The sequence below is a fragment of the Acanthisitta chloris genome, unplaced genomic scaffold, assembly GCF_000695815.1.
Source record: "Acanthisitta chloris isolate BGI_N310 unplaced genomic scaffold, ASM69581v1 scaffold5575, whole genome shotgun sequence".
In the NCBI taxonomy this organism is placed as follows: Eukaryota; Metazoa; Chordata; class Aves; order Passeriformes; family Acanthisittidae; genus Acanthisitta; species Acanthisitta chloris.
This window is the reverse complement of record NW_008675244.1, coordinates 31,733-43,620: the sequence shown is the minus strand read 5'-3', so window position 1 is coordinate 43,620 and position 11,888 is coordinate 31,733. Positions and strand designations below refer to the sequence as shown.

Sequence of the window (11,888 nt, the reverse complement as noted above, 5' to 3'; positions counted from 1 at the left end):
CCTTGGTTCTGTGTTACAGGAGGAATTGCTGTTTGTTGTCATCACTCTTGCTTCATATGTTTAGAATTACTAGAGCTGTATTTTCAGGGATATGAGATACTTTTTCTTGTAAAATTTCAATTGAAATAAGAAACTGCAATGATTAGACAATACACTGTGCATGGCTATTAAACAAAATATTGTGGTCTCACCAAAGTAGTAAGTGCAAGTTCAGGAAACTCTCAGTGTATAGATGATAACTTTATGATACAGTTCTCTCACAAAATGTTTAAGTACAACATGTCTTTTCCATGCTTCTATTCTTAAACTGGGTCAAAATCTGAATTTTCCAGTCTCTTGTGTAAGAGCTGATACCAGGCAACATGATCTTCAAGCATGTGACTGGACACAAAAGAATTACTGATGTTTGTGGTGTAAGACTCTCTTGAGAAATTAAGGACTTGATCAACAAAAAGGTTACTCATTTCATTCTTACAGGCATTTGTCACATTAGGTAGTTTTCTTGTTTAGTTTTTAAGGAAAATTCAGTTAGGCCAGGCTTCAAATAAGATGTGTTGAGAAACTTAAATATCAATGTAAGAAATTCAGGTTTGAAATTCCTGAAAAGTTACTTGAAGACTTTCCAGTTACTTGTTTAATACTAAATCACAGTTATCAAGACACAGGTACAATTTATTGCTGCTCTGTTCTATGCAGTTATCTGATGGATCCTGTTAAATAGCTTGATTTAAATTAGGAAAGTTAATTTCATCACAACCAAATGTTTTAGGATGATATTATTTAAGTGTTCTGAATTCCATTGTTTTGAAAATGGGCATTTTTTGTTCTGAAAATGTGGAAGAAGCCAAGGCAAGCTTAGGACTTCAGGTTAGTGAGTGAGCACATAAGTGGACAGGCCAGAAATAAAACACTGATTGAAGAATTTATTCTCATATATTTAAAACTTACATATCTTGTGTCATTTGGTTTTGTTTTTTTCCCAAAGCATCTAATTCAGAAAGTGACAGAACTGGGATTTGAGAAGCCCTAGAAAATTTTTTCTTCTATTATTACCCCTATATAAAGTCAAAAGGTGGATTTAAGGGCAGTAGTAAGAGAATTTAAAGGAATTCTCGGTTAATAGCAAAAATCTCAGCTCCTCACATGGAAGTTTCAGGAAAGCAAAAATCTTGTCTTCTTGGCTTAATGAAGTTTCTTTTCTAATTCTAGGTATCTACTTGCACTTCAGTTCTCAGATCACTCTTGTTTTGTTTTAAAACTTGCTTTTCTTTCCCCCTTTTTAGATAGATGCTGTCCAACAGTTAGCAGCACGATGGAAAAATCAGCTGCTTCAGTTGAAAGCTTTAAATGCATCGACAAAAGCTGCTTTGGTAAGTGTTAAGGAAAGGCAAAATGTTTCTGTTCCTGATGTCATCTTTGAATGAATTAATGTACACCAATATTAATCTGGGTTACAAAGATTTCTGAGACGTGGTAATTGTGAATAGATGCTGTCCAACAGTTAGCAGCACGATGGAAAAATCAGCTGCTTCAGTTGAAAGCTTTAAATGCATCGACAAAAGCTGCTTTGGTAAGTGTTAAGGAAAGGCAAAATGTTTCTGTTCCTGATGTCATCTTTGAATGAATTAATGTACACCAATATTAATCTGGGTTACAAAGATTTCTGAGACGTGGTAATTGTGATGTGCCACCTGGGCCTGTTCTCTGGAATCCTGAAATGGATACAGGTAGGTATCCCCTTTAGTTAACTGGGGAAAGGAGTGAATTGAGATGGTTCCACATTAGCAAGGCAGCAGCTGGATCCCAGCTTTGGAATATTCTCATTACAAGTCACATGAGAAAAGTAACCAGAGCTTAAGGTTGGGATCTGGTTGTGGCCATGTACAGGAAGAGGCAAATCCCCACCTGACCTTATTTTCCATGTGTTGATGTTGACTCTTCCAAGACAGAATCAGCAGACCAGACCAGAATTGCCCTCCAGGACATCTTAAGACAAATATAGTGGCTGGGCAATGCCAAAATGAGGAAATGAGAGATAGGTGGGAGAGACTAACTTAGTCTGAGTTGGATTAAGTTGAGCTGGGCAGCTCTGTTTTTGCTTCAAGTATTTACTGAAAGACCGTTCCCTCTTTTGGAATCTACTTTTCATTTCTGTCTTTGGCTTTTTTTCAGCTCTCTGCTTTCAAGAACATGGGCACTCAACCATTGCCTGCCTTTGGACTGGGAGCACAACAAACATCAAGTTTTGGGCTGTCAAGTAAGTTCCTGCCCTAAGAACGAGGAGATAAACATCTTCTTGAGTTTTTCTGCTGCTGCATTTTTGAAATACAGCAGTGGTTTAGTATCACTGGTCTACCCATTTATAAATTCTTTACTTGCAGGCTTTCCTGTGAGCAGCAGCAGTAGCAGTGCCAGCAGTTTCTCCTTTAATACCAGTTCCAGCCTCATCAGTTCATCATCATCTGCAAACAGCCCTGCTGCTGGGAGCTCTTCTGCTGCTGGTAATCCTCCTGCTTTTGGGGTGACGTCGTCTTCTAGCACACCCCAAGCCGTTGGGTTTGGCAGCCCTGCGGCTCCGTCTGCAGCCTCCTTCTCATTCAAAATAGCTGCAACATCTGGTGGGTTTGGGACTTCTGGATTTTCAGGCTTTGGCAATGCAGGAGCTGTGAACTCTTCAAGCACCACTCCACTCTCAGCCTTTGGAGCCTTTAATGCAGCTGTAGCCACTTCTGCTTCACCTTCAAGTAGTGCTTTATTTGGACAGAGTGCCGGTGCCTCTGGACATCATGTTACCTCAGCATCTTCGGCAGTCACCACCACTTCTGCATCAAATAAGTTATTTACACCAAAGAATGAATTATCAGCTGAAGAGTGGAAACAATTTGAAGCAAAGGAGTTCACCGTTGGAAAGATTCCTATTAAGCCACCACCATTAGAACTCATAAATGCTTATGACCTCTTAAGTCTATTCTAAAATACTATGTTTTTGAAACAAATAAAAGTGCTTCCATTTTCTTACTTCTTGTTTCCTCTCTCAAGCCTGTCCTGCAGGAATAAACCCACAGGTCTAAACATTTGAATGCTGTATGTTACCATTTCTTGGTTATTTTAGGATGGACATTTTACATCCAAGAACTGAACTGTTGAAATTTAAATGGAATGTTCCCTTTTATATGCCATCCTGTGAAATTGTGGGCAAAAACCGTGTTCAAAAGGCTGTGTCAAAAGAAAGAATGCTTCAGTCAGGTACTCACAGCCTACTGTGAATCACATCCCTAGAAAGAGAGGGATGCAGTGCAAGAGTGCTTGTTGTTGGACAGCCTTGTCTTTTGCTTCTTCAGAGAGTTCATGCAGCTTTGGACAGTTGTGTTTAGAGAGACAGGGAGGGCTGCAGTGTGATCTGTACCACCCTACATGCTTCTGTCCCCTGGGAGCTCGTTCCCTGTGCCAGCTGATGCAATTCAGCTGCTGTTAGTAGGTCAGCATGAATGTCACGCAGCTGGGGGAGGGCAGCCCTGAAAGTGTTCATCCTGAAGAAGGAGCTTGTGCTTTGCTCTTTTGACACCTCTTAGATGAAACTTTGCAAGCAATTGCAAAAAGCTGCCTTTGTGTGAACGGGTGGAATTTTGTTGTCTGAGTCTCAAAACTTGATGGCTGCATAGATTAGCAGTACCTTTTCTGAAGTCATGATGTTAAGATACCTATTTTGCCAAGATGCTCTGAAGCAGGGATCAGGAATCTTCCAGAGGAGGTCCCACAGTCAGGGGAAGTGAACATTTGCTCTTCACCAGACCCTCCCACAAAACCTCACCTTTAAGAGGAAAGCAAAAATTTAAGCCACTATATAACTAAATTGATGGTTTCTTTAACACTTGAGGATAACATTTCAGTTCTTGCTATGGTCCCCATGGCCCTATGTAGAACTTCACTAGTGTTATGTATCCAGCTACAGGTCTATCAGCTACTGGCTAGCTCAAACAGTGGGAATGACTGGAACAACACTGAGGATGACAGGCTGTGGGTATATACTCTGTAGGTTCATCAGTCCGTGTACTCTGTGTAGATGTACCAGAAACTTGCAGATGTTATGTATCTCAGCATAGTGTTGCTGCTAAGTTGTTCTAGGAGCTTTCCAGGCTTAAAAATATGCAAGTGCTTCTTAAAATGGGAGATCTTTTGCTTAAGAAAAAAAAAAAAGAAAAATTACTTGTACAGCCACAAAGTTCTGAATATTCTACTGTAGTTACCCAAAGAACATTGACTAGATGTTCTCAATCATCACTGTAACCTACAGGGGCCTAAAGGAAGAAGGGAATTTTGAAGTATTAGGTCACCTTGCCATTAAGAAACAAAGATTAAGTGAGATGACAAGAAACAAAGTTTCATCAAATGCATGTTATTTTAGATCATCTCACCTTTAATAGAAAAATTCACTATTACAGAGCTATTAAGACCTGGTGTTTTCACAAATGGTCTTCTGAGCATCTGGAAAAATGCCAGAGAGCAGTGTGATATGACTTACCTAGCAAAAGGCAAGCTGTGTATTTGGCTGCAGAAGTAGAGATAAGGACAGGATAGAGTAGAAGGGCATAGTATTGCCATGGGGGTCTTACTAAACTGCAGAAAACAGGCAACAACTTGTTGGACCAAAGCAATCTTAGCCAATATTTGCTCTGTATTTCTGTTTTCTTTTTTTTTTTCCTGTTCATCCTGCTCTACTTTTGATATACTTGATATCAAAGTTGGTTGCAAGTACAAAAGGAGACTTTTTAGCTAAACTACTTTAATTTTTCTTAACTTTTCCTTTTTGCAACTGCTTTTTTGTTTGGTATGTGGCTGCTCTCCAGAAAGTCATAATATTGTGGACTGGCATATAAAAACACATACAGGGTTGGCAGCAAACTCACAGACATATTCAACTCACAGAAGTACTTACCGTTTCTCAATTTAGAACAGGAAACACGAGCTGAATGTCCAAGCAAAGATGTGTAATGTCCTGATTAGTAGAAAAATCTTGGTCTGTGAAATAGGCAACAACATTCAAGCTCCACATGATATTTTCAAGTACTTCCCTTAATTTGAAATAACAGGATTTATGAGCCACTGAAATTCCTGCAGTGTGGTACAAACAACCAGTCTGAAGAATGATTTGAACTTGTGGTTTCCAAGAGATCATGCATTAATCCCCAGACAGCAGCACTTGAGCCTGGCTGTATACTGGAGAAAACCCTCCACTGCCCCAGCTGAGGAAGCAACCTAGCATCTAACAAATGGGATTTTCTTTGCCCCTTTTCCTCCCAGTGATGCCAGCAGCACTAGCAGGTCTCAAAATATGATGTAGCAGTTGAAAAGAAAAAAAAAAAAGAAGTGACCCTTAGAAAGCATTACAAGTACGTCTTTAAAATTAGCCATCACAGTAGCCACGTGCTCTGTACTTTCGCTATGTGCAGCAGCAAATGGCATGGTAGCCTTACACTGAATGAAGGAAGATGGACTGCAAATAATCAGCTGACTAGATTTAAGCCTCAGAGAGTAAGCTAAGTGCATCAACAACAATAAATTAACAATGACCAGACGGCTAAGGAAAGCAGAGCTTTCACAAATGTGCCTGGGGGAGAAAGGAATACAAAAAGCCTATTAATACAGGACCACTGAAGTGAGATTGATAACTCTGAAATGGTGGAAATCTATTTAAAAAATACTTGAAATGAGGGGCAGCTGAGAATCAATGAGAATGTAATGCAGTAACTGATGAAAGCAATAAGAAAATATTTGTGAAATGTGAGCTTGCTGCAGCACAGTGGGAGTCCAGGTAATTCGCTGTACTGGCCAGTAAGGGAATCAGCTAATGGACTTGCTACAGTTCTGGTGAGTGGTATCACTTATTCAGATAAGTAATAGAACATTAGTGATGTGCTAGCAGACTGAGGAAATAACACACCTTAGCGAGCAAATGTACTTAATTTGTTGACAGTTACAAATAAAATTTGTAAATAAAAAAATTTGAGGAGGTTATAAAGACATACCATCTGGCTCTTAGTAAGGCATTTGATACAGGCATTTAAGAGGTGTCATGTTTATATGACAGTAATTAGGGTTAGTGATTAGTCAGAAACATCTACAAGTGAGCGAACGCGTTTTGTTTCTAGTGCACCTCCCATGTCCTAATGTAGATGGCAGAGAGACACCATAATCTGATACTTACCTGGGAAATAGTGAAGGAAAAAAGCCATAGGTTGTATTGAGACAATATCTAATTGTATTTTACCTAATATAAGCCAGCAGCTGAAGGAAAACTCTGGACTAGTAGTATTCAGAGAGACAGAGTAAACCGTAGAGTTGAAAGGTGCCGACAGTGAGACATGAAGCCACAGTGGTTCAGATCAGTAAAATGCAGTTTGAGCTCTAGCAATCTCCTACAGCTGTGGTAATGCTGCACTTGGTTCTGAGCACACAATTGCCAGAGAGCTGCGAGATGAGCAGGAGGAGATTCAGCGCACAAACAAAGTGATTGGAAATGAGGATTTAGGAGGGAACTTAAGAGCTGATAATTACTGCTTGGTGAAAGCAGAGGCTGTGACATGGCATGACTTATTGAATCAGTACCCTCTCAGAAAGGAAGAGACAGGATCTTTTTGAGGCATTCTAGTAACCAGAATACTGCACAACCTCCTCAGAGATGTCTTAGACAGGAGGTTTTCCACCTGGGAAAGTCCTTTTCTACCTCTGTTAAGATCTGGCCAAGGCAAAACTAAAACACTAGAACCAAATCCCTACTTGTCAGAACTAACAGTACACACCCTCAGAGATGCAGCAGTCAATATAAACAGATCTCATCCCTTCCCTTTGAACAAAAATACACCAAAACTTGACGAGAATGACAGGAGTGCAACGCTGAGCAGTTGGGGCAGGTGGGTCTATGTGCCTGCCACCTCTTCTGGCAGTGATTTGGGGCTCTGGCAATAAAGAGGGAACCTCTCTCCACTGAGTTTCAAGAGGCAGATTAGCTCCTAACACTGGGAATGAATATGCCTCTTGGTCTTGAAACTCTCACTTGCCTTGAAACTCGGGCTTGGAATTGCCTGGTTCTCCTCTTAAGAATAACTAAGTAAGAAAACAGAGACTTGTTCTTAGCAGCTCAGCCTTAAACAATGTGCTTATCTAACCTGCAATGCTGTTGCAAAGTTTCTGTTTGGTCAGCAGAATAAAACTAGGCACATTCTTACAGCACGATAGCATGAAACAGGCTCCTTGGTGGGGTTTACTCTCCTGCAAAAGAACAAAAACAGATCTTAAAATGGAGGGAAGAAGAGCAAGACGAAGAACAAGATTTAATGTCATCAGGCTGATCAACATTTTTGTTCTGGTATGTGTATTGTTTCGTCTTTCCTCCACAGGCAGTAGGGCCTGTTCTTACCCTGTCACATGACAGACATAAGAAAAAAGTTTTATGCCTTTCCCCTTCCAGCAAGCAGATCTGTTATGTTGCTAATTGCATAGTAGTCATCCAAAAAGCAATCTGGTGGTTTTAAAGTACCTGCAGTATCCTGTTCCACCTGAATTTCTGTTTTGTTATGGCAGTGAGATCTTTGCAAACTAAATGCTTTCTAGTTAATATCAAGTAAGTCTTCCATGGAGCCTTATCTTTGCAAATCACATGAAATATGCCCATTGCATATGGCCCACAAAGTATTTAAATTAGTTCTAATTATACAAAATAAACCCACTCTCCTGTGTGAATCAAACAAGCAACATTTGCATGTGTGTGTGTAAAACCACATCACATAGCTTTAAAAAGGAGACTAACGAGGTACAGTTTTGATCTGTGATAGCTTAGTTTCCAGTGCTGTTTTTCACAGTTTGACAAGTATCTGTATAGCTCTGGCTTGTGATGCAATTTGGTATTAAAGCACTCTCTATAGGCACATGAGATTTTGTTGTTGTAGTTTCCTTCTGCAGGCATGGGCTTCTCTTGAAGTACAAAGTGATGAAATAGAAATAAAACATTATAAAACTGAAATAGCAGTTTATAATCATGAGTTCCATTTAAAAAAAAAAAAAAGGATAAAAGCCTGATATACTGTTTCTGTAGGATAAATTGACAAGAGATGAGGTGGAGAAGAACCCTCTGTATTCAGTACACATGAACTCTTTGGGGCAGAAGAGACCCTTCAGCATTCTCCCATGGCCTGTGTGCTTGCCCAGCAGCTCTCACAGGGTTGGGGACCAACAGGCCCTTGCAAAGTGAAGCACTGCTTGAACTTCACCCTAGGAGCTTGGCAGAGCATAAAACAGAGACCCAGCCTGTAGGCAGATATGCCTGCCTTGAGATAAGGCTCTCAAATTTTACTTGAGATTCTGCTGCCTGGACTCTGCTTCAGACATCTGTCTCTATCTAACCTCCCTGACTTCCTGGAGACTGATGTCTTTACTCCCTGCCCTGTGTGCCTCCCACTCCTCATGAGCTCCCTGGTCCCTTGCTTTTGCATATGGGGAATCAGGACTCCCTTGGCCTCCCACACAGGTTTTGCACAGGGATAGGGCAGCCAGAAATCCCTCCTCTCCAGAGGTCTGTGCCTGAAGCCCACATGGGAATTCACATGATGTCGGAACACAGTATTCATGACTTGAGACACCTCCTAGTCAGTCTGAGCACACAAGCAGTGATATACTCACATGTAGGTGCTGAAACACCCCTCCAGCATGACCTGTCTTTCCAGTTGGTGTTGTTTCAAGCTTATGTCCCATTAGTGCCCTTTACTCACATATTCAAACTCCATATCAGAATCCATATCATTCATCTCCATGAGATTTCTAGCAAAACGAGTCCCACTTAACCTTTAAATCATCCTCTATAACCACTGGTCAACTCCTTCCGCCTGTTCTTCCCAGGCAGCTGCCTCTGCATGTACTTCTCAGGACCACACCTCAAAACACAGAGGTACTAAAGCTCCCTCCCACCCTTGACAAGAGAGTGCTTCTGGTTCTCCAGACACTTGACTGAAACATGTCAAAAGGTTTCTTTTCTCCTAAAGAACACCAATACAGCAATACACTTTCCTGTCTGGCTTGGCCTCTAGCCCCCCACCCCTTCAGCAGGGAGCATGTTACAGGGATGGTCTCTGTCCTGGGCTGTGCACTGGGGGCAGAGGTGGCATTTTGTCATCCATCAGGGAAGGAGGAAACACTTCTGGGCCTCCACACAGGAATGACTAGTCTGCCTGCTAACAGTTGCTTAGTTGTCTGTGTCTGCTAACAACCAGATTAACTTCCTCCTATTTTTTCCCTTCTGAGCATTGCTGCACCGAGGATGAGGAAAAGAAAAGGACACAAAATACTCAGGCAAGTTTGCTGAAGTCCATGACACTGCCAGGGGAAAAAAACTTGATACACTAACTTTTGGTTATATAGTTGAAGCACAAATACATCCTTTTGATAGCAAAACTATAGAGCACACATTGTACAAGTGACACAAGCAATGCAAGTTAGTTTTTGCAGAAGGAGATACATCTGATTGCCAAAAATAGGTCCATACTGAGGTAACCAAGGTGTGTTGGACACATGGTGATGTTTAAGGCTGTCCTGTCTGTGCTGAAAAAACAGGGGTCTCTCTCTGACCTCTTCTTATAAATTTATCTACTTCGGTTTGGAAAAACATTGGATAACATAAAAGAGATTAGCAGAGTGTCGCAGAGTACAGTACTGGAGAACAAATAAATAATGCACACAAGACTCTTCGTGATCACAGCTGAAACAAACTGGTTCTGGCAGCAAACTTCTACTTAAGTGGTCACTGGACAGATTCCATCCTTACGATGATCTGCTTTGAGAAGGTTTATTCTTCCAACAATAATAGAAACAGTCACGAACAGAGGGAGTCCTATAAAGTAACTAAAGAGTACATGAGAACAATATGTGGTGTTTTTTGGTTGTTTTTAAAAATCTGTTAGAGTGTGTGGCTGTGATTTATAGCTATGCATCCGAAATAATTTACTTAGGAGTCTGTATATGTAGCAGTACTTGGTGTGCAGGAAGAGGAAATAAATTGCATTTTACAGCATTCCCACCTCTGATGCTGTGTCTGTGATGATTCACACAGCCCTGGGGGTCAGCCAGAGGACTCAAGAGCCGAGAAGCCCCAGTGTACACTGTGCATCTTGCATGCCCTTCTTAGCATTCACAGGCCCTCAGTGTGGACCCACCTCTAGGTGCCCCAGAGCTGTGGTGCTGTCTGTTAGCCATATAAAAATTTCCCTATGAAAGTAGGAATTCCAAATACCAATTGAAATTTCTGACATAGCAGACAGGAGCCAGAAAACTGCTGAGGTCCAATTCATGATGTTTTCTGGTTTACATTCAAATTACTCAATTTTAGCTGTTTTCCTAAAAAAAAAATTGCCTGTTTTTGATCTGAACACTCTGTCTGATCATCTGTCTGTGATTCCTTCAGCACCAACCCCCTTTTTTAAGCCCATGGCCAGTTTCCAGGCACTTAAGTCTCAAAGATGACATCCAGGTTGGATGAAGTCTTGAGTAACCTGGTCTAGTGGAGAGGTGTCCCTGCTCATGGCAGGGGGGGTGGGACTAAATGATCTATAACATCCATTCCAACCCCTAAAATTCCATAATTCTGTAAGGTCCATTCCAACCTCTAAAATTCCATAATTCTATAAGGTCCATTCCAACCTCTAAAATTCCATGATTCTATATTCTCATACCTGTAGTAAGAATATTGGCAGCTGGATGAGGAATTAGACCAAAATTAGTCTTTCAACTGAAAGAAAACCAAGCAAAACTCAGCTGCTATGAGTACTGCTAGTAACTGGCTGGCTGATCAGCACAAATGCAAATCTGGTATCTAAAGTAGTTTACTTGACTTCTGCCTCATTGGGGTATTACAGAGGACAAAGGGCACCAAACCATATGAAGCTAAATTTCATATGCATATTCCGTGGGTCAAACCCAACTTGTTTCAAATATCAAAGCAAAATTGTTCCATGTTCAAACATGAAGTTAACCCAGGAACAAGGATTAATACCATGTAAATTCAGATGTAAGAAAGAGTCTAGGCTCATAACTCCACCCTGGATTGCTAACTTGGTGCCAGTTTCATACTTAATTAAAATCAGTTAAATTATCTGTGATCCAAGAGCTTTAATGTTGGACCCCAAGTCTCCTCTCTCAGGATTCCTAGGATCCTGACATTGTAGTACTTTCCAGCCTCCCAGAGCTTATGGGGAAAACAGGATCATTGCAGAAGAGCTTCTACAAAGAAACAGAAAACATGAATGATCTTTCCCTTAAATGAAACTGGAAATAACAATCTGACTAAAATAAAACAATTGTTATTATGTTTTTGCCTTCTGACCAATTTCTAGCAGTGATCACTAACCCATTACTGTATCATTAAATCTTCCTCCTATCATATGGCACACTATATTAATTTTCTAGGTCTTCCATTTGGCAGAGAATACCATTTCTGCCAAAACACATGAAATTTTTTAAGACATTTCACACATCCTCAGATTATTTTGAAGAAAGTGCTGACTATAGATATCAGCTTCTAATCTTAAATATAACCGAATTTACTCCACAAAGCTTAAGGTACAGGAGAGTCTGAATGTGACTGAATGAATTGATACAATTTGGGAGGGGTTTTTTTTCCCCATCACACACAACAGTCTCAAGAAGCCCAAACAGCCACTGGCTCAGTTCAAACTGGAGAGAGCCTGTCTGTGTACCAGTATATGCAGCCTCCTTTATTTTGCAGAGCAAGAGCTGCCCCCCAAAAAGGATCCAAAACATTCAAGGCAACCCATGTCTGAGTAAGAATGTTCAGACTTACCAGTAAACTGAAGCTCAGGCAGACTCCAGAGCACAGCTCTGAT

At 40.8% G+C, this 11,888-nt stretch overlaps 1 protein-coding gene across 1 annotated transcript in view; it reads left to right on the top strand.

The window, feature by feature from the left end:
• The window catches only part of LOC103803119 (nucleoporin-like protein 2), a gene marked incomplete at its 5' end in the record, with an annotated part of 5,263 nt that extends 2,184 nt beyond the window's left edge, over positions 1-3,079 (top strand). The window contains 3 exon segments of the mRNA XM_009075656.1: positions 1,288-1,370; positions 2,173-2,257; positions 2,382-3,079. Coding sequence (XP_009073904.1) covers positions 1,288-1,370; positions 2,173-2,257; positions 2,382-3,079 — 866 coding nt within the window.
• Between the last annotated feature and the right edge of the window lie 8,809 nt (positions 3,080-11,888).